Source organism: Dunckerocampus dactyliophorus, chromosome 6 (genome assembly GCF_027744805.1).
Source record: "Dunckerocampus dactyliophorus isolate RoL2022-P2 chromosome 6, RoL_Ddac_1.1, whole genome shotgun sequence".
Lineage (NCBI taxonomy): Eukaryota > Metazoa > Chordata > Actinopteri > Syngnathiformes > Syngnathidae > Dunckerocampus > Dunckerocampus dactyliophorus.
This window is the reverse complement of record NC_072824.1, coordinates 33,715,996-33,742,521: the sequence shown is the minus strand read 5'-3', so window position 1 is coordinate 33,742,521 and position 26,526 is coordinate 33,715,996. Positions and strand designations below refer to the sequence as shown.

The 26,526-nt window shown below is 43.7% G+C and overlaps 1 protein-coding gene across 3 annotated transcripts in view; it reads left to right on the top strand.

Moving 5' to 3' along the window:
* Positions 1-15,819, top strand: part of neurl1aa (neuralized E3 ubiquitin protein ligase 1Aa) — a 56,144-nt gene extending 40,325 nt beyond the window's left edge. Inside the window, exons 5-6 of one of the 3 annotated variants that reach the window (XR_008570636.1) lie at positions 6,034-10,286; positions 10,524-10,667. Coding sequence is in view for 2 of the 3 variants with exons in the window: in XM_054778436.1 (XP_054634411.1) it covers positions 6,034-6,183; positions 10,524-10,765 (392 nt within the window). In the remaining variant the exon portion in view is untranslated. Of the gene's footprint in view, positions 1-6,033; positions 10,287-10,523 lie in introns of all 3 variants that reach the window. The other 2 variants (XM_054778436.1, XM_054778437.1) reach the window with 2 other exon arrangements.
* Positions 15,820-26,526: the final 10,707 nt, after the last annotated feature.

The window sequence follows — 26,526 nt, the reverse complement described above, 5'->3', positions numbered from 1 at the left end:
CCTCTCTTTGGCGCGTCCGGCGTGGTTGATCTTCTTTCCGGTTGCGGAGGCGTCTCTGGGCCTGCCGGTTTGTGGCCCCCGGTACTCGTCTGCCTTTGTGGGGTGTGATCTCTCGCTGGTCTCAGGGGTTGGCTGTCCTTCGGCCCGCCGGCGCCTTCGCTGGGATTACCTCTCTGCGGCCCCTTGCTGGTCTTCCCGGGGGGGAGGGCTCTCTGGGCTGGCTCTTGGGGCGCTGATCTTTGTGCTGCCTGCCCCTGTGGGCCTGGTGGCCTTCTGGCGGCGGGGGCTCGGCCTGGCTACTTGGGGCCAGGCTCTCTGGGAGGTGGAGGGCGGCCCCTTTCCTTTCATGCATTCTCAGTGACAATTACACGCCCACACATTCTTGCACCTTTATATATATGAAGTCTTCCCCACATACAGAGATACCTGTACATATGCACACTCACAGTACATACCTACTTCCTCACATTACTCACTGAGTTAACCAGGATGTTATTGTGTTGTTGGTTTTATTACAGCGACGGTGATATCAGCAGTATGATTATAGTTTTTTTTACAATGATGTGCATTACAGTAATTAGCATTCTGGTCACTATCATAGATAATCATTTCATTACTACTATTATGTGTGACTGTTTCAATGCAGTATTGTCATTGTGATCACTATCATAGTTCCTAATTTCATTGCTACTATTATGTGTGACTGTTTCAATGCAGTCATTGTGGTTGTTGATATTATTTTGTCCTTTGTCCTTATGTCCTTGTTCGTCTTTATAGTTGTCACAGACATTTATTTGCTGATGTCGTTCTGTATGTTTCTGATGTTCTGTTCTTGTTGTCACAATTGTTGTTGTTGCTGCTGTTGTCCTTGTCTCTTGTCTCTTTTTTTTTTCTGTCCCCCTCTTCTGTCCCCCCGTTTGCTTTTCTCTTCATCTCTGTCCCCTCCTGCTCCGGTCCGGTCGCTCCAAATTTGCTTAATAACAAGCATCTAAAAATAAATTCTGTATAACAGGGGAATTGTATATCACACTTCTCCCTGGCAGAGTAAATCTGTTGAGCACTTGATGGCATTTAGATCTACAATTCTATCTGCTTTAAAGGCTGGACAGGACAGGGGTAAAAAAAAAAAACTTAAAAAAAAAAAGGAAATGTAGTCACCATTTAGCCCAACATTCATGTTGTTGGGATGCAGGAAGAAGAACACACGCAAGCACGGGTAGAATATGCAAACTGCACCCATACAGTAGACCTACATAGATATGAATCCTGATCGTGAGGCAAACGTGCCAACCAATACTCCACGATGCGGCCCCCAAACAGCACCAGACCTTCAAAAGCGCAGCAAGTGGCGTGTACCATCAGTGTGAAGACTTGAGAGGCATAACCTTCACTTAAGCAGTCCGAAAAATCCCCTGCATGATGTGTCACGGGCTTCTAATATTCACCCGTAGCTAATATTGTCTTTTGTTAGCTTGACCCACTTGCAGCCGTGTAACTATGACAGCAATATCAAACTGCAGTCAGGAAATCCCAAATTAGAGCTCCAGTACCCACGTACTTTACTTGCTAATATAGTGCCACTTTAGTTTGATTTCCACCAAAGCCCATTCACATCGTTACCCACAGATAGCATAATGTTTGCTTCCATTTTGGCTTGGCAGCTGCCAAGGGTTAAATATGCCTGTTTTCTCATGTGTGTGTTTTCGTCTTTGCGTGTATCCTTTAGAAAAAACCTGGCATTGCAACAAATGAGTTAAAAAAATAAACACGTATAGCACATCTCCTTAACAGCTCACAACATTGAATCATCAAGCGTGAATCATCTCTACAATTCATTGAAGGAACATCTCCCATCTCCCATGGATCAGATGGCACGAACATGGATCAGATGGCACGAAGGAATGATGTGGTCCTCACAGGGCTCCAAATCACACCCAAGTCAAGGGATGTTCCTTCAATAAAGCAACAGATTGCTAACTTCCTACACTCGAAGGAGGTGGATGTTGATGTCAACAGTATTGACACTTGCGTCCCACTCCATGGCAGAAACAACACCACACCTGTCATCATTAAGTTCACCAACAGGGAATCCAAAACTGCACTGCTGAAACAGGGAAAGAAGCTAAGAGGCACCAACGTCTACATGAATGAGCATCTGACAAAACGCAATTCTGATATCGCCAAAAAAGCACGAGACCTGAGGAAGCAAGGAAAGATTCAAAACACTTGGAGCACTAACGGGAAAATCTACATCAAACTAAAAGGAGGTCCAGGAGTCGCAAGAGTGCTTGTTGTCCAAGATATGGTGCAGATGTAAGTGTATATATATGTATGTGCGTGTTTGTATGTGCATGTACACACATGTATGTATTAGCAATTGATGTGCTACAAAAAGGGGGTAGGATTAAATAAGCTCTGCTTCTTCCTACTCCTTTTCGGACATATGCATATTCGAAATAAATTAAACCAATACCAATACCAATACCCATCTGGCAGCGATAGATCGAGATTTACTGCTTTGTGTTGACAGGAGAGCAATCAATATTTCAATGAATATGAGAGTGAGGGATGAATGGTTCCCTCTGTGAGCTTCTGCACCTCACAAAGCCTTCTCACTTCAGGCAAAGCCATGAACCTTCCTATTTGATGAGAAACGCTGAAACACGCCCCATACAACATTCTTTCATTTTAGTTGAGACAGGTATACTATTTGAAGTGAAAAGTTCTCACTCGTGAGACATGAAATCATGTATACGGTATATTGTTGCAGCAAACTTGAGGCTCTACGAGATACATTTAGTGTGCTTTGAGTGTGTGTGCGCGTGCCTGTGTGTGCGTCAATTGTGTATTTGCAAAAAAATTGCTAAAAAATAGAGCTCACATGTTACATTATGCCAAGCAGAAATGGAGTAAAGGTTATTCATGGCGCTGATGCCCAACAATGTGACGTGACTCGTGCTGAAACAGCACAGTGGTATGGTTTTCGTTATTAATCTGTTACAAAGGGTCCGTCAAAAGTGTAATATATGTAAAACTCATCTTTTTTCCCCTAAGAAATAATGTTAGATAATGAATTATACACTCAGAAAGCAATGCAAAACACATATCACAAATGAAATAGGTCAATGAACATTTAACATCACTTTTACTGTTATTCAAACTCTTTTTGGAAAAGACGGCAATGAGTGCAGAGGGAGGAGGGGTAGGGGGAGCCACACGGAAACCATTTTCATGTTTTTCTATAAGTTATTTCTTGAATTCAGTAGTGTTTTTTTTTCCGGTTGGGCTGCTTGTCCAATGAGGCTGGCTTTGTCTTTGTCTTTGTCTTTGTAGGTTTTCAAAACTCAAGTCCCATCTGATCGACGCCATGATTGTTTACAAGCGAGCTCAGGGGCAGTGTGCATCATGTCACAGAAAAAGAGCGCTTGATGTGCTCATCTTAGCACAGTAAAACACAACACAGAACAGGTTATCCGTTATTGAAGCTATTTTTGATGATTTATCGGTATGATGTCATGATGATTCGTCATAGTGGCAGGATAATTATCTTGCACAACTATTTTTTCATTTATTATATTATTTATATTTACGGAATATATAACTTGTCATTGTAGCTGTGCGACCACATTTAAATTACCATGAAAACACACAACTACCAACTAATAGATGGCATTCTTTTGTTGAATCATCCTGTCCAGCAGACAAACATATTACTACTGGTAATAATAAATAGTACTGTTCATCAGAAGCATCTCTGTGTGGAGTTTGCATGTTCTCCCCATGCGTGCGTGGGTTTACTGACTTCAGTCAGTTAGTGGGTTTTTGTGACTCCAGCCAACCACAGTGAGAGCCATTATCCACAAATGGCCAAAACATGGAACAGTGGTGAATCTTCCCAGCAGTGGCCGGCCAACCAAAATTACCCAAAGAGCGCAGCGACGGCTCATCCAAGAGGTCACAAAAGACCCCACAAAAACATCCACAGAACCACAGGCCTCACTTGCCTCAGTTAAGGTCAGTGTTCAAGACACTGGGCAAAAACGGCCTGCATGGCAAAGTTCCAAGACCAAAACCACTGCTGAACAAAAAGAATTAAGGCTTGTCTCAATTTTGCCAGAAAACATCTTGATGATCCCCAAACCTTTGGGGAAATACTCTGCGAAACAAAAGTAGAACTTTTTGGAAGGTGTGTCTCCAATGACATCTGGCGTAAAAGTAACGCCGCATTTCAGAAAAAGAACATCATACTAGCATTAGGACCTGGAAGACTCGCTGTGATAAATGGAACCATGCATCTCCTGTCTACCAAAAAATCCTGAAGGAGAATGTTGGTGACCTCAAGCTGAAAGCAACTTTGGTTCTGCAGCACGACAATGATCACACACCAGCAAGTCCACCTCTGAATTGTTGAAGTCCAAGTCCTGACCTGAATCCTATTGAGATGCTGTGGCATGACCTTACAAAGACACTTCATGCACGACAAGGTTTTCTAGGTTTTCCAAATGTTTTTTCAGTTCAAAAACTGTGTTTGCTGTCCAGTCATCTCTCATTTATCGCGTTTAATTGGGTCCAGACCAGACCGTAACATTTCCAAGAAGTCTTTCAATGTGTCTTCTGTATGTATAATATTTGTATTTATACTTGTATTGTATTTCATTTTGCCATTTTTAGGCTTGAAAGTGCTTAATTTAGGCGAAATATACATACAGTTTGCGCAAATATGCATATTTTAGACTAATAACAGGCCGTATTCAACCACAAAGAAGCAATGACTTAATATTTTTGAAAAACCATGATAGAGTGCAGGTGCGAAATTCGAAGCACGAAGTGACGGGGGATTACTGTGAACAACATACTGTGTACTGCATGTACAGTATGTACTAGTACAATACTGACTTTGTGTTACATGAGAAAAAAAAATATTTTTCAAATATATTTTAAAAATAATAAAATCATTAAAAATAAATTCCAACTTGTCCACCTACAATGGTTGTTTAAAAAAATAGTCCATGTAAAAATTTAAAAAGAGAAGTTCAAATAAATCAATGAGGGTCTCAAAGGAATATGACATACATGCCCAAGATGAGTTGACAAAAACGTCTGACCAACTCTGCGTGAAACCATCGTGCACGCACCCTGGCACTTGAGCCCGGACTCTGCACACCCCTCATGCCAAACTCCACCCTCCTGAGTTGTTGCATAGCTGCCATGCTTCAAAGGATGTACATGTACTGCAAATTTACTTCTAGCGCTAAAGATGGATGGATTGTTAGATGGATGGGCAGCTGTGGAGAAAGGCAATGCTGTAGAAGCAGCTGTTCACATGGGTCACTTTCATCTGGTGCTTAGCAGGCGGGATCACGGAGGGTCGCAGCAGATCCTCCCTCAGCTGCACTGCGTGGAACGAGCCTGCCTACCGGGGGGATTAACAGGGAGATGGACAAAATGAGTTTGGTACATGAAGAGAAAGAGTGAAGCTTCCATGCTACAAGACCTTTGAATGTTTAGGGTCAAGTAATCAGATAAAAGGTGACACAATGAATAGTGAATTCACATGAGGGTATGCTAGTACTAATTAACTCTCTCAGCCTCTTCTGCGTACAGCGGGGGAAATAATAGTTTGCTATTATTATATTTTTATTATTATTATCTTGAATGTATTTTTATTTTTTAAGGTAACGTGCTTTTTAAAAGAGCTCAGCATGAATTAAAGGCCGCCGTGCTTCGACCTTCACTGGTCTCTGGTTGCTTGGCAATATAGGCTGTCATTCGTTCATTGACACGTGTGGGGGTGGACCTGTCATGATCTGTCAGGGGATGACTCAAGGTTCAGTGTCATGCACAAGGGCACTTTGCACATTGACAGGGGGGGCTGAAGAGCAATTCCCCCACTGAAGCCGCCAAGGCCTCCTTTTTGTATTGCGTCATACATTCTTCAATCCTTATGTGTGTCTTGCAAGCCATTTTCTTACACCAAGAACAGGACATTTTGTGAATGATGTGGATAATCCTACCAACTTTTATCTGCTACAGGCTCCACTCATGTTGGAGATCCACGGGCCGTGTCGAACCCCAGTTCACCCTCCTCCTCACCGCACACTCCAAGCGCCCTGGGTAGCGGAAGCTCAGATCCTGTCCTCAATGGTGGTCTGTGCTCTGCAGCTTACTGCAGCTCAGCAGGGGGTAGGTCCACCCACTCGGTCACTACAGAAGCAGGAAGTCAATCAGCCCTCAGGGGGACTTAATAGAATTCATTATGGAACAGTGAGCTGATGTCATAGATAGAAACAAAGGGCTGCTTGCTGCTTTATTGTTGTAATACTGTATGTTTCACATGTGTTGGTTTGTCACAAAGCACTCTTTTCTATTTTCATTTCATTTGAATTTGGGCGGGAGATGAATTTTCCAATATACAAATTGTTTGTGACACTTAAACATTGTAATACGATTGTTTGTACGCATTGACACAGAAAACCTAAAATGGTCACTCAAATAACTTGAAACTGACAAAAGAAGTAATAGTTTAAAAAAACACTGGGAATTTTGGAACTTTGGTTCCCTTACACCCCACGTGTCTTAACTAACGATGCAATATTGGCATAAAAATGTCATTAAAGAGCCGGATTCCAAAATCAACAGAGTTGAAGCAGTCCGATAAACAAAGGTTTATTTCAACAGAAGGAGACCACGAAGTGGAAAAAATACAAAAATATACAAAGAAAACTACAAAAGTACAACTGAAACCTCCCGGACCTAGTTACGGGGTAAATAATCAAAAACTAAGGACGCTGCTGGTATAAAAAGCTAGCAGGAAAAAAGGAAAAACACAAATAGTTGCACAAAGAGGAGGCAGAGGAAAAAAGACCAACATAAATCACTGCTGAACGGTCAAGCAGGAAAGCTACAAACAGAAAACAATCACCACTGCAGGGAACTATGAGATACAAGGCACAACAAGGACCAGAGAGCAGCAACGCGAAGGACGAGCAGGTAGCTGGCGAAGGGCTGACAACAATCTGGCACTGGTAGTGAGTTTGGCTGCAGTTTAAGTAGGGCAGCCAGCTAATTGTCTGCAGGTGTGTCCAATTTGTCCTTCCCACAAACTCGGGGGTGTGCTGCAAGGAAACACAGCCAGAGGGCAGAAGAGCAGCACACAACATGACAGTAATATCGGTATTGTTCTTTTTCCCCTATAATGAAAGCCGATACAGCGGCAAAGTCGTAAAGCGTTGCTGAATTTGCTGCCTTGTGTAGTTAGTACTTTATACCAGGAGATGGCAGACATCTGTAACTTCCAATCTGAGCAACATTTGTGGGCGTGTCTATGCAAAGTTTAGGAGTTTAGAGACTTAAAGCCCCGTGTGCCTGCAGCTGGTGCAGCCGCGAGTCCGCTCGATGCCAAGCAGCACATACCTGCACTTGAGCCCAACTGTGTTCAGGGTGGCGGGACGTGGTGGGTTGTCAAAACACCGCAAATGGTGCTGAGGGTAGCAGGAATGTAAAAGCGTGCAAATAGAGGCGAGCACATGCGGCAGGCTAGACTCCTCGGCCACACTTTGCCGTACCCGATCGCAAGTATTTCTGCAATGTTTGCTTACGCGTGTTGTCCAAAGTTGTTTACAGCCACGTCAACAAGTTATTTGCTGATGCTGTATCCGTTAGCTTCACAACAGATGTTATTTTGAACTTAATCACAAAAGAAAACAACCAAGGCAAGACATGGTAAGAAATAAGAAAATGGAATAAGAATAAATAAATACAGAACAGATCACATCAAAATTTGTAATGCAATAATACATAATAATAGTAATAATACATAATAAGGTCATAAGTCCAGTCCTGTCCAGTCCTTCCACGACAGGAGATATGCGATGTTACACATATCAGAATCTAAAATTAAGAGTTAAACAATATCGGAATATCAGTTATCTGTTACGATCAGCCAACGGCTGTAGTGGTGGAATCCAAAATGCGGAGAAAAGGCTTCCACGAAACAAACTTTATTAACACAAAGTGTCCACCAAGTGGTAAAAATACAAAGATGACAGAAAACAAGAGACAAATACAACATAACTACACCTGGACCTAGTCATAGACAAAAACAGAAAATGCTGCAAAGCACAGGTACAGAGCAGGAAAAAGATACAAAAACACAAACCAAAAAGCTGCTTCAAACATTAGCAGAAATGACTGCTGCTGGAGATAGCCGAGCAGGGAACAAAGCACTTACAAAAAACAACTAGTAAAAGACCAGAAAGCAGAATACGCTGAGCAGCATGAGCGCTGGTCACTGTGGCACATCAGGTAACAAGCTGGCATTGTGGTGGCGTCTGCACACAGCTTAAGAAGGCCTTCTGATCAGGCGCAGTTGTGACCAATGAGCTCCTCATTGTGGCAAAGAGGTGTGCTGCAACAAACGGCAGCAAAGCAGCACACAGATGATGACATTACAAAAAAGCCAATGTTGGACATCCCTATTCTTGACTCATCCAATCCCAGCCATCTTTCAAAAAACAACCCCTTCAGTAGCGCCCATTTTAGACCATTTTGGCTGATCTTTCTAGGCACACAGAATATTGTGTTCTATGGCTATCCAAACATGGAACGCACCGAAAGAAAGATTAGCCTCTCCTCTTTCATCAGAAAACAAAAGTTTGTTTCTCCCTTTTTGCATCCTTAATGAGCAGTAGACCGTAGATAAGTTTCAGGAAAATATCAGTTTCCAACTGGAAAAGGGAGAAAACCAGCTTTTTGTGAAAAGATACATTTCAAGCATAACTTTCACTTTGACACAGATATTTTTTGCTTTTACACGATACCGCAACATCACGTTTTTTTTTACATCCAAATAACAATTTATTTTCAAATACAACACAGTGAACTATTTACAATTTTCACATTTGGAATGGAACTACGTGGGTTAAAACTGAACTATGTGTGTGCATGTGTGTGCACGTGTGTGTGTGTGCGAGTGCATGCGTTAAAATTCCCCTACAATTGTTTGTTTCGGGTGGTGGCAGATGTAACAGCTGCCTTTCTGCAAGTGCTTCCTTTTCCTGTTGTGTGTGTTTTTCCTTCTTCTTATGATCCCTGCTCTTATCAAATGCACTTCTGCCACCTAGTGGCCGTTTTTATGGCATTAAATTTGCTCTCAAGCCTAATACATTGCTGAAGAGTTGCATCAGCAGCTTCTTTAACCTCTTGCGCAAAAAAACGTAAAAGAAATACGTTTTTGGGATCTGGCGTTGGGGTTTATAAAAACGTAATACTTTTTGGTATTGAATGAGTTAATGTATTTTTATCATAGAACGTCCTTGTTAGCAGCCTATTAGCTTGCTAATACATAGAAACAAGAAGTGGAAGTCGGCTCCGTCGCCTGTCAGTGATGTCATCAGAAGTTGACACTGTAGTTCTTTGGCAGCTAACACAGTTACGCCACAAGTCTAAAAAATCGCAGCATAATTTTTTAAATAGTTTTTTTACAATTATAGTTTTTCCATTCTATTTCCATTCCATTCCATTTTCCTCCGCTTATTCGGGTCGCGGGGGCAGCAGTCTTAGTAGGGAAGCCCAGACTTCCCTGTCCCCGACCACCTCTTCCAGCTCCACCGGGAGGACACAAAGGCGTCAATTATAGTTTTACATGCAGAAAACAATCCTCTCGATCCAACCCAGCTCGATAAGCCTCTGGACCAGAAAGAGGCTAAGCAGTACAGAAAACAGGTAGACGACCCCAAGGAGACCATCCCCATTCAGTCGTCTACTGCGTAGCTTTTTCCCTTTTGTGCGGCTGAGCCGTATTCCAGTTACGTGTTCCCGTACACGAATGACATTGAGCTTGCTCTGCGGTCACACAAGCCATCAATAATATGAGTGTCAGTGTCACCAGCGTCAGGGGTCTGGAACCTGGGGGCAACTGGAGTTAGAGTTAGGCTGGGCCGCATCAAGTATTCCAAGAAAAAGTACAGCTGTCTTGTCAATCTTTATTAATAAGAGTTCAGAACATAAACCGTTCTTCAGCACATGAGCGCTTCTTAAGTACAGAGGCTTCTCTTGCCTACTCGTCGCTGCCAGAGACCTACAGTAGTAGCATCCTCTCATACGGAGTTGATGGGAGTGCTTCTGGCTTCCCAGCATGCTTTGTGGCACTTGTTTTGTAAAAAGTTGCTAAACTTAGATGTTGCCTGTAGTAGTAGTAGTTGCCCTATGTGTGTTACATACTGTGCTGTCATTGTTGTGTTGATACTGTGATTCTTTTCATTTCATTGTGACAAGCTCAGTGCAAGGTCAGTATTGGCTTTTGCTTGCGCAATTAGTCTCTTATTGGTTGATGCTGACTTTGATGTCAAGTACAGGGCCACAAAATATAGTCCCCGCAGGCCACGAGGTTGAGACTTCTGCTGTTAATGCAAATAATCTACATAGACTTGTACATGTTGAACTGTTCCTCATGTTCTTTCACTGTGTAGTTACCTGTGTTACAGATAAAGCAGTCTGGTTAAAATACAACTTTTCTTCTACAGGAACAACCCCAAATTCTCCAGTCAGCCTCCCTAAGTCGCCTACATTCCCATCAGGTCGTGGGCCTTGGTCTGACGAGTGCTCTATCTGTTATGAGAACACCGTGGACACGGTCATCTACGCCTGCGGACACATGTGTCTTTGTTATACCTGTGGCCTAAAGCTCAAGAAAATGTCCAACGCCTGCTGTCCCATCTGCAGAAGGCAGATTAAAGACATCATCAAGACCTATCGAAGTACATAAACAAGTGGATGGCATGCCGATGAAGATGTTCAAATGAACTTCTTCTGATACTTTCATGCGGTATTGTCTTAAATAACGCAGGTACAGTACAACTTCATTGGGATGGTCTCATACAGGGACAGCACTTAAAGACACAGATTTGTGATTTTATTTGTTGATTCATGGAAAAAGACGCAGGGGTTGTCACCTTTTGGGATGTCTGGGTAAGTCTTTCAGGATGCGGTGAAGCGCTCAGTTACCCGCAGCGTGTAAATGGTGTCGTGTCCGTGGCTTACCGAGCTCTACTTGTCGGAAAAGACAAGTCAGTCTAGCGTTGCAATGATGGATCCTTGTAATCATCGTGGTCGTAATCAGTGAGTGGCGTACGTAGACATGGTGCTGACTGTAGGTAGGATTGTAACGCCTCTTGTACTCATGTATTCTAATATACCTTTATGGTAGTACTACTTCAACTGTATGTTGTTGTGCTAGCTAGCTGCTTGCTCTGCAATGTGGTGTATGTTGCACTGAAATCGGCATCCTCACGGAAATGCCCCGTGACTGCGAGACAATGAAAACAGACTCAGCAGCTCGCAGTTCATAAAAACACAAACAGGGAGTAGATTCTCAGGGCCAGTGCTGTATTCTCTTTCTTTTTAAGAAATATGGACTATTTTCCCAAACTAACCATGCCTGATGCACTGTGAGTAATCCTGACAAGTTCACAGCTCCTCAGAAAGAGCTCCCGCAGGAACACGTGAAGTCGGGATTGTTGCCATGGTATCGGTTATGACACAGCCTCCTGCCTTAACCCACATTCGTTACAAGCAGATCTATATGTTATATTTCTATGTGGCAAATTACCAAAAAAAAATACTATTATGTGGCATAAACTGTCATATTTTTCACTCAGAGGGGAGAAAAACAGCACACACAAAAATGACAATGTATTTTTGTAAATCCACAATATTTCCCGTATTATTATGAAACAGCTTTTTCACCAGCAGCAAAGATGCTTAATAGAAATCAAATATTTGAATCACACCTATCCCGTGCTTTTAGTCATTGCACCCTATCTCATCACCTGTACACAGTGGATCCCCACTTTTCACAAAAATCTGCAAATTTGACACTCAAACATTACTCATTTGTAACTCGCAGGGCATGCGGGGTAAATTCATGTTGGGGACGTGTGAGAGTGGGCTTATCAATCAGCATAAAATAATCTTGTTTTGCATGTACAGTAATCCCTCATTTATCACGGTTAGACCCGACCGTGATGAATGAATTTCCACCAAGTATGATTTCTTAGTTATAAATTGAATATTTTCATACTTAGAGTAGACCTTCGAAATATGTTTTTTTAACATGATTAGAGCCCTCTAGACATGAAATAACACCCCTACAGTCACCTTTACACTACCATTACCCAATATAGTAGACATGATAAGAGTAAATAAGACATTTAAGAAATAAATAAGACTTGTATTCATGTGTGTTGCTGTAAATGTGTTGCAGTGTGAGAGGAGCTGAGTAGGGGGTGCGGACAGGAAGTGAGTTGAGTATCAGCTTGGCGTGGGTTACGGCTGCAACAGTAGGTCGTGTTAGGGATTCTTGTGAGATCATTCACCCCTGCAATAAAAGCCTGTTTTTTGTCTGTCTGATGCTCACCCGACATTACTACCACCTAGTGACCAGTGGAGAACACGACACATTATCACAACATCTTTGAATGCGTCTTCTGAATCCCTTAAATGTTATGTCATTTTGCCATTTTAATGCTTGAAAATGCTTCATTTAGTCCAGAAATGCGTAACATTTGTTTAAATGTGCATTTTTTGCTACTAATAGGCCGTATTCAACCACGAAACAGCATGATTTATTAATGAATGCATTTTTGAAAAGCGTGGTAGTTGTTGATCGTGTGAAATTTGAAGCGGGGGGGGAGGGATTCCTGTATCTTAGTTAGTAAGCTTGTACTTCGATACCCGCATAGTCCATCACTATGTTTACATGCTGTCAATATTGGGGTTAAGGTCAATATTCCGGTTTGGGAAACATTCGGAATAACCCGTTTACATGCGTGACGTGAAAAAAAACAAAAATTGCACGGACAACATCTCGACGCACGAAAAACATCATGACGCAATACGTGTCATTTCTGCTTCTTCTTCTTGTATCCAAAAACATCAACAACAGCGCAGGGCCGGTAGCAGTCGCCTTTGTTGGCGCTTTGGTGCTGGTACCGACCCGCCACCAGTACTTGACACCATTCTGTCTCACTTCCTTCATTAATGGAAGGCGAGAACGTGAAGAAATAGGAAATGGAGCCGGAGCTGTGCCATCCATATCTATGCTACCCGTTTCCACCAGAGCCCCCCCGGACACTTCGTACAAACCCTGCTTTGCGTAACTTCTCGCTCACCTGATAGATTTTGCTATGGCGGTACTTTCGCCCGTCTATAAAAGACATCATGTTCCTGTCTTTCACCACACTAACCAAATGCTCCAAACGTGGGGAGTTTTGCGTGTCGTCATGTTTACAAGTAGTTCCTGCCAAAGACACAAGATTCCGTTCCAATAGAACATGCGCAGAACATAAATTAATGTTACTTTCGCTCGGGATCCCAATAGGCGTATACATGACCCAATATTTGGGTTAGAAAAGGAGTAACCCAGGGCTAATATTCAGGTTTTGTTATTGGTGTTCACATGGCCGTGAGCAACCGGGTCCTTGCTAATATTGGGTTTGTGATAGGCTTAGGTGACGTACTGTGTGAGTGAAGGTAGGCGTTTGTTGGTTTGTCTCGTGTGAATACATAACATGGAGTGTCGCCAATGGGATCTACTGTGTACACAAGTCAGCAGGAAAGCATCGCTTAATCAAGGCAGGCAGCACAGAATAGTTTTACACGTAAGTGACTGGACTTCATTTTGTAGGTGATCACCAAACAGGGATCCAAGTTTTGCTGCTGTTGATTTGCCAGCTGTCATTTACCAGCAAGCGCTGACACATCCCTCCTCGCTTTCAATCATGCTCCTGCTTGCAGTGTTGATTCACATGCGAATGCTAATTTATGTATTTGGAAAGAGTCATTTTATTGATGTGCTTCAACCGAAGAAGTCATTTCAATGTTTTTTTTACCATTTTTGGCACCGTTTCCTTGTTCATCCCAATACTGCAGTCTAAATGTATTCTAGTTTTTTAGTGCGCAGTGTGAATACAGATGATGTTAAACACCTTGCGGTAGTGTTGTACGCAATCAGAGTCGCCGGAAGTAAGCAGTTTGGTGGATTAACATCCCTGAATCCTATGTGTTGGTTTTCTCCTGTTGCTGTGTCTCAATTCACGCACTTCCCTACGTACACTTTTGGGTGTGTAAGTGTACTCACACTTAGCACCCTCAAAAGGTGCCATCTTGGCTACGCAGCACAAAGAATAACAGAGGCTGAGGTGGCCGATCCGGTCCAAGTGAATATAGGGCCAGTATTGCAGATACCGATGCTGATACTTTTGTTTGAAATGTTTCAAGATCATTGAAAGATGATGTGATAATTACATTCAGAGTAAAACACCGGACAAAGATTGGAGGCAAACCAATTAGGAGAGTCATGAGACGAGACAACGCATGAGATTGGGTCGACGAGCCGAGATTCATTTTTTAAAAAAATGAAAAAATATGACTGGACACACAAACGTTTTAATTTCAACGATTTTGGTTTTGCAATCGTCTTTTTTCCCTCTTAATTTGTGTTGCATTACCTTGCATTGCTCCTCACGAGGCTCCCTTGCTGCACCACTGTGTGTGTATGTAGTGGCCCCGCCTCTCCCCACAGAGACACAGCGACTGTATGACTGACAAGAGGTCTCACTCCGTTGTTGTATGGAATGCTGCTGTTCTATGAAGTGTCTGGGTGCCGAACCAATGCACAGAATGCTCTAGCAATTTTTCAACTGGTCTTAAGGAGTGTATCTTGTCACATTTTAATCTGGCGAGATCTTGTGACTCCCCGAAAACAAGTACATATTTTTCATCAACAAACCTATTTGGGGACAATTACCCAATTATCCCCTTATTCCCTTGCATGTGTTGATACAAAATAACTAAACACAAGCAAGAACTACTATTGACTCTCATCATCTTATTATTGCTCATAATTCTATTTTATTCTGCCGCAACCGTGCGTAGAACCCTCACAAGTCATGTCACCGGCAAGGTTTTGATCATAGGCAGTGTGCCATTGATAGTGTGTAACATTCGGTGTAACCATGGCAACGTAACTGACGGCCAAAGTAAAAAATGGGTCATTTGATTAGGAAAGACCCAAGTTGATGAGGAACCCAGGCAGGCATTGTACCCGGCACACAGGACATATTGAAGCGTGCTGATCTGAGACACATCCTTTTGTGTGGGCACTTATGTTAGAGGTGCTCTGTTGTGTGAAAGCCATCGGGGGGGGGGGGTGATAAATGTCACTTTATTCAGCAGCTGATTGTAAACTACAAGTATGTTTCAGTTGTGGCATGTTTTTTTTTAATGCACTAAGTTCATTTACATTATAAAATATGTTTTTCATGTATGAACCATTTCGGTTGCAGGTGTTATTCTGCTCCTTCCCTTTTGCATTCAAATGACTGAAACAGGCTCCTTGAATGTCAATGACCCTGTAATGTGCTTGTTATCCATCACTGATGGGAGGGCTACATCCTCTTGCTTTTCTTCTATTTTGTGCATTTGCAGTCTTCTACTGTACTTTCCACACGATGGATTAGTAGTTAGCATGTTGGCCACACAGTCAGGAGATGACATTGAATGAATGACTCCTGTGTGTGTAGCCAAACATAAAAAAACACATATAGAGATTGTCGCTATAGCGTTTATGTCGTGCATGACTGATGTGTTTACCTTACGTGAACATCGGGACCAACCGTTTATGAGCACAGGAAGTGTGTGTTTTTCCACAGCAGCATTATGAAGCGCAAGGTAAACCTCGATCATTTTTTATTGCAAACATTGTAAACTATTTTCAGTGAGTCAGATGATTGTGGTAAATAAACTTTCCATGTGTTTCAATGAGAGTCCACTTCATTGTCTCCCTTCATCACACGTTCTTGTCTTTAGAAGATGGATGATGATTTCATCCTGGATATTTGATGAAGTGTTTCTGATATGACGTGTAATTGCATCCTGCAAAATCATTTGTAATGGAAATCATTATTGACAATGGAAATACGCACACAATTTCTAAACTTTCAGAAATCTGATAACAATCATTACCTTTTGTGTCCTTTGCCATCACATGCGTGTGGGAAACGCCTTGAACGCCTTCTGTCTTACTTCTAAAACAATCGTGACGATCAACGCATAACTGAATGTTTTATTCACATGGAGTCCCATTTGGCCCCATAGGTATAGCCTAGCTTCTTGTTTGCAACTGATGTGTGTTTGAAGCCAAATAGAAGGCGCTCAAGACGCTTTCCATGCGTGTGACAGCGGCGGACACGAAAGGTGACGATTCCAAAGTTCTTGTACTTCATCAGCATTACCTGTGTAGCAGAAACGCAGCATAATAGGTTCTGTTAAGTTTCAAATTATCATTAGGAATGAAGCAAACGTGTAAAAATTGTAGGATTTTTTTTTAAGAGTGGTGCATGTATGCTGCACATTTTGCTGTATTATTACATATTTATAAATGATTACCAACTTACGGTGAGTGAAGTGTAATATATATATATATACTAAGTCCCCAACTTACGAACATCCGACCTGCGAACATTCGGAGATACGAACGCAAGCTGACTGGCCTATATTTTCATGTATTTTGCCTTGTAGTAACTCCATCAGTATCTATACTGCTACATGCTTGACCAGTAGAGGGCACTGTGACACTGCTAATGGGACCAACAGAGAGGAAGACGGTGGGGAGAGAGTGTAAAGGAGAAATGGAAAGCTAAGTTTTAGCTGGATGATACAACCCGGACAAAGTGTGTGATTAAAGTTTATGAAGAGTTAATAGGCCTGCTTCATTCTACACCCCTACACCTCTACAACACTACCTCTTTTAGAAGAGTCTAACCACGACCATTTGTCCTTTTTTTCAATAACTCCTCCTCCTCCACCACAACGACGTATGCTCAACCACTCCTCTTCAAAGGTAAATAACATTTATCATTACGTATTATTATATCATTTTTATTATAATTATTTTTTTCATTAATTATCCTCGTTTAATATTACTACTGCATCCAAACTCATATTTACATACATACGCATATACTGTATATGTATACACGTACATGTAGTACCTATATCATTGGTAATGTTACCCTTTGTTGGACTTACGAACAAATCGACTTGCGAACTAGACAGGCTTGCAAGTACAGCTGACCTACTTCAGAACGTCCATCCAGGATGTGCTCAGTGTGAAGCATTCATTCCTGATAGACTGAAAGAACTAAGAGAGAACTAAGTCAAATCAATAATAATAGTGTGAAGAAAAAAACATCCAGACAAGTGCTAAAAAACGGTGATAGAAAAGTGCTGCTTCATTTCTAATAGGCCCGTTCATACAACACAGGAACGGTGCAAGAGGGACATCTATTGGACGGCAGTCGCTATGGCCTTAATAAAAAACAATATTGCAGATGTTTTGTATCATTTTTATTGAACGTAAAAGGTGCTCCAAAATGTCAAATGTTGCCTATATAACAGTTCTATGTTGACCGTGTTGTATTCTAGAACGTCTGGAGCAAATCAATCCATTTAAAGTTGCTCACAGATAAGTTTTTCTAAGTTGAGATTTGTCAGGATTGTGTGCTGCGGTACTGCCATCTCTCTGTCTTCCCTTGCAGCACATCCCTGACACGCCTGATGAGCTGATCAGCCTCACCTGTGCCTTATTAGGGAGTGCTATTTAAGCTGTGTGCAATGCTAGGTTCAGTGCCAGATTGTCCCTTTGCTACACCCTGTTAAGCTCCTTCCAGCTTGTTCTCGTGCATTGTGTTTTTGGCTTTCTGACCCACGCTCGTCTCACCTGTAGGTACCTAACCACCTGCTTGACGTCCTCAGCAGTAGTTGTATTTTCGGTACTTCTGCTAGTTTTTGTTAGCAGCTCTTTCCGTTACGTGCCTGTATTTTTCCCTGCTCAGCTCTCCGTGCTAGCAGTGTTTTTCGTTACTATTCCCGCGACTAGGTCCGGAGGTATTTTTGTTGTACTTTTTTCCTTGTGCTGTTTTTGTACTTTTCGTTATCCATTTTGTATTAAAGACTTTTTCTGTTACACATTTTTGACTCTGCATTTTGGGTTCCTGTATCAGGGCCTTGGCCGTTCTTAACAGGATTGCTGTTTCAGAAATGTTGGCTTTTCATTTATTCATTTTCTATGCTGCTTGTCCTCGCTAGGGTCACGGGGGTATGCTGGAGCCTATCCCAGCTGACTTTGGGTGAAAGGCGGGGTACAACCTGGACATATAGGCAAACAACCATTCACTCTCACAGTATAGACTCGCCAATGAACCAATTAATTAGTTACAAAGTCAGCTTCCTATCACTTAAAAAATATCTAAGAAATCTAAGAATCTAAAAATCTAAAAATATCTAAGAATGAAAGGGCTGATGTCTCAGCAGGACTTGGAAAAGCCAGTCCATGCTTTTATTTTCAGTCAGCTTGATCACTGTAACAGTATCTTTACAGGTCTACCAAAAAAATACTCAAACGACTGCAGCTGATTCCACGCTATAGACCTCCTCAAGCCCACCAACACGTCTTCCGGTAAAGAAGCAGAGCCTGGGGACTCCACGGTGGGCTCTCCTATCTCTGGGGCTGAGGTTGCCCCAGCAGGGCCCCGAGGGTGGATGAGATTTGCCCAGAGTTCCTTAAGACCCTGGATGTTGTGGGGGTGTCTTGGTTGACACCACTCTGTAGCATTGTATGTATACCGTGGGTGGTGCCTCTGGATTGGCAGACCGGGATGGTGGTCCCCCTTTTTCAGAAAGGGGACCAGAGGGTGTGTTCTAAATATAGAGGGATCAAACTCCTCAGCCTTCCTGGTAAGGTCTCTTCAAAGGTTCCAGAGAGGAGGGGCTGCCAGGTAGTTGAATCTCGGTTTCAGGAGGAGCAGTGTGGTTTTCGTCCTGGTTGTAGAAATGTGGCCCAACTCTACAGGCATTCAAGATTCAAGAGTTTTATTGTCATGTGCATAGTAAAACAGGCAGTTATACTATGCAATGAAATTCTTATTCTGTTCATTCTCCCAAGAAAAGAAAGAAAACACAAGAAATAATAAGAGCATAAGAAACATAAATACCAATAAATTAAGCAACAACAGAAGAGACAGTAATACAAATAAATAATACAAATAAATAAATAAAAGTGCTATGAGTGTGTGCGTGTGTTGCGTGCGGCGTGTGTGAGTGCTTCGTTGAGAAGCCTGATGGCCTGTGGGATTCGACCGTGTTAAATCACACTTGCTGCCAGTGAGGGCCCATTGTCTCCCATTCTGTTCATAACCTTTACGGACAAACATTCCAGGTGCAGCTGGGGTGTTGATGGGAGCCGGATTAGGTCTCTGCTTTTTGCAGAGGTTGTGGTCCTGTTGGCTTCATTGTGTGAAGCAACTTGGATGAGAACCAGCACCTCCGAGTCTGAGTCCATTGTTCCTACCTGGAAAAGGGTGAAGTGCCATCTCCGAGTCGGGGATGAGATCCTGCCCCAAGTGGAGGAGTTTAAGTACCTCCAGGTCTTGTTCACAAGTAAGGGAAGGATGGAAAACGAGAGCAACAGGTGGATTGGTGCGGTGTCTGCAGTGATACGGACTCTGCATCGGCCCGTCGTGGTGAAGAGAGAGCGGAACAGAATGATAAAGCTCTCAATTTATCGGTCAATCTATGTTCCTGTCTACATTCCTTTTTTTTTTTTTTTTTTCCCCCTGTCCTGTCCAGCCTTTAAAGCAGATAGAATTGTATACCTAAATGCCGTCAAGTGCTCAACAGATTTACTCTGCCAGAGAGAAGTGTGATATACACTTCCCCTGTCATACAAAATTTATTCGACCTTGATGCTTGTTATAAAGCAAATTTGGAGCGCCCGGACCGGAGCAGGAGGGGACAGAGAAGAAGAGAAAAGGAAACGGGGGGGGGGGGGGGCGAGAGGGGACAAAAACAAAAAAAAGAGAGACAAGAGACAAGGACAACAGCAGCAACAACAACAATTGTGACAGAACAACAGAAACATACCGAACGACATCAGCAAATAAATGTCCGTGACAACTATAAAGACGAACAAGGATAAAGGACAAATCAATATCAACAACCACAATGACAAAGCTGTCAATGACAATCAGACATAATAGCAGTCATGAAATGATGACCTATGACAGTGATCACAATGACAATACTGCATTGAAACAGTCGCACACAATAGCAGTCATGAAATGATGAATTATGATAGTGATCACCATGATAATACCGCATTGAAACAGTCACACATAACTGTAGTAATGAAATGATTATCCATGATAGTGAATAGAATCAAAGTTACTGTAATGCACATCATTGTAAAAAAAAAAAAAATACATATACACACATATATACATACATACACATACATAAATACATATATACATATATATATATATATATATATATATATATATATATATATATATATATATATATATACACATATATACCGCACATACACACATATATATATATAGTCATACTGCTGAAATCACCGTCGCTGTAATAAAACCAACAACATAATAACACCCTGGATAACTCAGTGAGTAATGTGGGGAAGTACGTATGTACTGTGAGTGTGCATATGTACAGGTATCTCTGTATGTAAGGAAGACTTCATATATATATAAAGGTGCAGGAATGTGTGGGCGTGTGATTGTCACTGAGAGTGCATGAAAGGAAAGGGGCCGCCTTCCACCTCCCAGAGAGCCCCGCCCCAAATAGCAAGGCCGGGCCCCGGCCGCCAGAAGGCCACCAGGCCCATAGGGGCAGGCAGCACAAAGAACAGTGCCCCAAGAGCCAGCCCAGAGAGCCCCCCCCCCCCGGGAAGACCAGTAAGGGGCCGAAGAGAGGTAATCCCAGCCAAGGACAGGGCGCCAGCGGGCCGGAGGACTGCCAACCCCCGAGACCAGCGAGAGATCACACCCCACAAAGGCAGACGGGTACCGGGGGCCACAAACCGGCAGGCCCAGAGACGCCTCCACAGCCGGAAAGAAGCCCGCCCGCGCCGGAAGCGCCAATTCCCCCCCACCGCCACCCCCACCCCCAGGGAGCGGAGCCCGGCCCGCCCCGGGCCAACCCCCGCCCGACCCCCGACACAGGGCCGCCCCGCCAAGGGATGCAGGAGGCACACCCTCCACCCACCCGGCGGAGGCACGGGCGGCAGAGATGTATCGCCCAGCACCTGACCCCACGGAGCAAACCCCTGTAGGCCCCCCCCCCCCCCCCCCCCCCGCCAATAAATAACTAAAATAAATAAATAAATAAAAATACACACACGCACGCACATACACACTCCTACGCACCCACACACACGCACATAAACACTCCTACGCACAAACACACCCCTATGCGCACGCTCATACACACTCTTACTTACTCAAGCGCGCACACACACACACACACACACACACACACACACACACACACACACACACACACACACACACAGTGGTCGACTGCCCGACACCCGGAAGCCCCACCCTATCCCCCGTTGGTAACCCAAGGAGCAGCGGAGCCGGGGACCCCGGGGTCCCAGACATACGATTCAGAACCCAGGGGCGGAGAGCGCAGACCGCCGGGGAGCAGGAAGACACCCGGCCACACCCCCCCAGCGGTAGGACGCCGCCAGCGAGGCAGACAGGGGAGTCAGCGAGGAGGAGAGCGGGAAACCGAGCAGGCAGGCGGGAAAACGGGCGAGCAGCCAGGCGAACCACCACACAGCGCCAACCGAGACCCGCGGGCCAGCAAACCCCGAAGAGAGAGCGGGAGCACCACACCCCAAGCCGCAGGGAGGCCAAGCACCAGCGAGACCAGCAGCCGACCAGCCGACGGCCCCCACATACCACCAGAAGCCAGACCAGCCACATGCCACCAGAGCCGACAGCGCACCACCCGCGCACCGGAGCCCCACCCCCGACAAGCCCACAGACAGACCGGGGGAGGCGAGGACACAGACAGCGGCCCGGCAGCGCACAAAGCGCAACGGCGACAGACGCCCAAGCGCCCGGCAGAGCACGACCCCCCCCAGCGAGCCCGGCCCCAGGGCACCCGCCCCCCCACCCCCACCCCGCCACCCAGGCCCACAGTACCCGCAAGCATGACCAAGCCCCAACCCACCAGCTGGCCCGGCGCCCCAGCAGCCGCCACAGCGCAGCAACCACCGGCCGCCGCGACAGCACACGGGCCACCCGAAGCACCAGCACCGCCCCCCGGAGACCGCCGAACCCGCCCCAAGAGCGCAGAGGCGCCCGCGGCACGTGTCAGTCCAGGGGGGGCACCGCAAGCCGCCCCCCCCGGCGCAAGCCCCGGCATCAACAGGCCCCAGAGGGCCACCCCAGGGAAGGGCAGGCGAACCAGACAAGGGCACCCCACAGGCCAGGCCGCCCCGGGCGAGCCACCGCGACGGCCAGGCCCCCGGCCACACCGCCGACCCTGGCGGGCAGACGCCGAGGTGCACGAGGCACCCCAATCCAGCCCGCCCCACCCGTGTATGTGATAAGGTGTGATAGTGTCTATGATGCAATTAAAAAATAAATAAATAAATAAATAAAATAAAATAAAAGAGGATGGTGTATCTGTGTGCATGTATATGGAGTGTATGTGGATGATAGCTAATGATGCAATTAAAATCGGGGGACAGCTGCCGCTCGGAGGGCCCCTCACCTGGCCAGCCCCCCCAAACCCTAAGTGTCTACTCTGCGATTAAAATGTCCTGTCTACATTCCTAGGGTCATGAGCTTCATGCACAAGTGGCCAAGATGAGTTTCTACTAGGGAACTGTAGGGTGGCTGACTTCTCCCTTAGAAGTAAGGTCATCTGGGGGGAACTTGGAGCGGTGATGCTGCCAGATGAGGTGGCTCGGGCATCCGGTCAGGATGCCTCCCCCGGACGCCTCCCTGGGCCTGGTTCAGGGCCTGGCCTGGAATCGCCTCAGGGTCTGCCAGGAGTAGCCGGACAAAGCAACTGGTGAGAGGGAAGTCTTGGCTTCTCGTCTTAGGCTGCCACCCTGCCATCCAACCTTGGACAAGTGGAAGATGATAGATGGATGTCTACTATATTGGGTAATAGGAGTGTAAATGTGACTATAGGGTTGTTATTTCATGTATAGAGGGCTCTAGTCATGTTAAAACTGTATTTAGAAGGTCAAAATTCACATATGACTGTCGGATATGGAACCAATGAACCATAATAAACAAGGGGTTACTATAAATGCACAATAGCGAAGCAGTTTTTTGCTTTGCATTTTGCTCCCTTATTGTACTGGAAATGATCGGAGCCGTAATCTTAAAACAGGGGTGCGTACCGAACCATGATTATGACACACCGTTACACCCTTACTGGACTGGAATGTGCTAATATACTGTAGATTTGTGGCACTGTTGTAGTTGTGCTCATATTTTCCATTCTATTCTTTCATGCACAATAAATTTGATACAATTGGGCAATAATTTGTATTTCTCCTCTTTAATTGAGAATTCCAGGAGCTTGTGCATTTTCCTTCAAGGCTGACCGCCTAACACTTTAGTCGTACTTCACATATACACTCACGCATAAACTCATTTCAGCAGAATAAAGACAAATGTCGTCATCTGTGATTGTGTCGTCATAAGCGTGCTCCTCCTTATCTGCCATGAGACAATACAAATGGAAAACCACCAAGATCACACATTGAATGTTGTTTGGGCAATGCCAATTTTTACTACAAAAAAGGCAAAGACTTTCAGTCCAAGTGAAATGCTCGATAAGAAAATGGCATTTTCCAAAGGAATGCATGAATATTTCCATGCAGACGGGACAGGACTTGCCTCGTGTTTTTGTCCTCGTGATGGAGGGAAGATTCTTAAAACAGATTATTTGACACCCTCCAGCCATAGTTGGAGGAGTCGAACAGATTGTGTGATTACGTTTAAAAATAGACTTGAAAACAACACCTCCTGCTCCAACACGAGGGCTTGTCGTTATTTTTTACATGTGGCTGACGTGCTGGTGAGGGTGAAGTTATCACAACTGAAAGCATTTTTTCGCCTTGTAAGATCAAATCATCACAAATAGCACTTTTTTCTGGGGCCACCATCACCACAAGTCACAGCATGAAACATGAAAACATGACCAAGCGGTAGGGCTGGGTGGATCGTTCCATATCGTGATCAGTATCAGTATTGGATCGATAAGATGATGAGATCAGTATTTTTCAGTTCTCGACGATGATGCTGATTCACAAGTGTGATTATGCCACAGGTGTGTCTTAGTGCTGGCCACAATAAAAGGCCACTCCAAAATGTGCCACAATGCCACAGAGGTTGATACGCCACACCTGTGATGTGGACGGATGATCTCACTAACAGATTTCAATCTGTGAACAATACATGAGCACAACAGACCTTTCGTGTCGTGGTGAATTCCGGTGAATTTGAATTCCTTATTTGTAAATGTAGTATTTTCATAGTTAGAGCATAGAAAACCTGTTTACAACTTTCTAAATACAGTTATTAGAGCCCTCTAGGCATGAAATAACACCCCTATAGTCATCTTTACACTCATATTACCCAATACAGTAGACATAATAAGAGAAAATAAGACATATATAAGACGCAATCCAATGTGTTTACAACCGTCTAAAGTTAGCATTGAGAGAGTTTCTTGTTATTTTTACTTCCTGTTCTGTGCAGTACTTCCGGCAGTGGCTATTGCCTCATCAATGTAACATTACTGACACCTAGTGACTAGAGTAGAATACTACATATCATCACAATATGTCTTTGAATGCATCTTCTGAATGCCTTATATTTGTATTTTACTTCATTTACTGTAGATATTTTTATGCTTGAAATGCTTCATTTAGGGGAAAAAAATGTGCTTAAATATGCATTTTTTACTTATAGGCCACGTCAAACCACTGTGATGATTTATTCATTCCTATATTTTTGAAAAACTGATGAAGGGTGAAGCCACCAAATCGGAAGCGTGACGTGCCGAGGTATGACGGCAGCCACTATATAAATACACATTTTGAAATGTATATTGCAGCAGCCACTGTCATGGGTGGCGTAAAGTCGCTAGCTTGGAACCCGAAATGCAGAGAGACACACGTGTCCGTTTAGCAATAATTTAATGAGAATAACAAAGTATAACAGAAAGTGTCCACAAGGAAAATGTTAACAAAAACCTCCGGGCCTAGCCACGGGAAAAACTAAATTAAACAAAGTACAAAATAACACAAAGCGCTGCACACACGGTAACAAGTAAAACGTACAAAAATGCAAAAACCAAAAATCACTGCGCAAGAACTAAGCAGGAACAAAATATCAAACAATAATCACTGTTGCAAAAAACTAGAACAGGCTTAGCAAAAATACTCACAATTTCCAGGCAAGGCAAGGCAAGGTGGACCAGAATGCTGGGGTACAAGGGAACATGAGCAGGCATGGGAAAACAAACTGGCACTGGACAAACATTCAGGCAGGCATTAAGTACTCGAGGCTTGATTGAATACAGGCCACTATATCTGGATACACCATACGTCGCACGCGCCCGTGCAAGCCGCTGAAGCCACAGAGAGGCCATCTTACCACTCACATCTCATACGTAGCAGACTACATTGGCACAGCTTACATAGTGTACAAAGCAGATGAAGAGGCAAACAGAACATCTATATTTTACATTAAAAAGCGGGGAGATTCTCCCATTCCTTCCAGTAACGCAACCTTCGTCTCTTAAAAACGATTTGATACGTTATTCTCTATCTTTTGGCTATATTAAATGTACTTTTTCCCCTTCCGATTTCTCATTGCCTTTGGGACAAAATTCTACTGTGCACCCTGGCACAGCACTCCCCTATAGCAATGATAGTTTTACTCCTCTAGAAAGAGATTTTCATTTGAACTGCATATCCCATCCCTTTTTTCCACTAAAATCCATGGTCATGATCCTTTATTTTTTTTTCTTACTTTCATACAATTCACTATGCTCTCGTCTGTACAAAATATGAATCATAAAAGAGAGTGACTTTGGACAAGTTTGAAAAAAATTTAACATTTTGCAGATTTTTTTTGTTTGTGTTATGAAATAGAAATAACTTCTTTTCTGATATAGAAATCTATTTGAACAAAAACCACAGGAATAATATGTAATATAATATGTAATAATATATAAACATTGTCTCCATATGAGGGTTCATTTGAAATTCGGGTAAACAAAAAAAAAAAAGTATTTTTTTTATATTTGCAAGCAACCGCAAATGATTTAGTAGTCTAGTCGCGGTTGTTTGTTTACATATCCCCCACGGCCCCCCATGTAAAGCTCTTATGACTCAGGTATGGTATGATATCCACAGAATGTTTAAAAATTGTTAAGTCCGTGGTGTGGTTTGGACCCCAGATGCAGAGGCTGAGAGCTGGTGTGGTTGTAAAGGAACTTTTAATAACAAAAAATGCAAAAAGGCAGTTCCACAAACAGAAAGCGATGGTGTCTTGGCAAAAGAAGGAACAGAAAAACAAATAAAGGCAACACCATGAAGAGCAGTACAAACTTGGGGAGTAA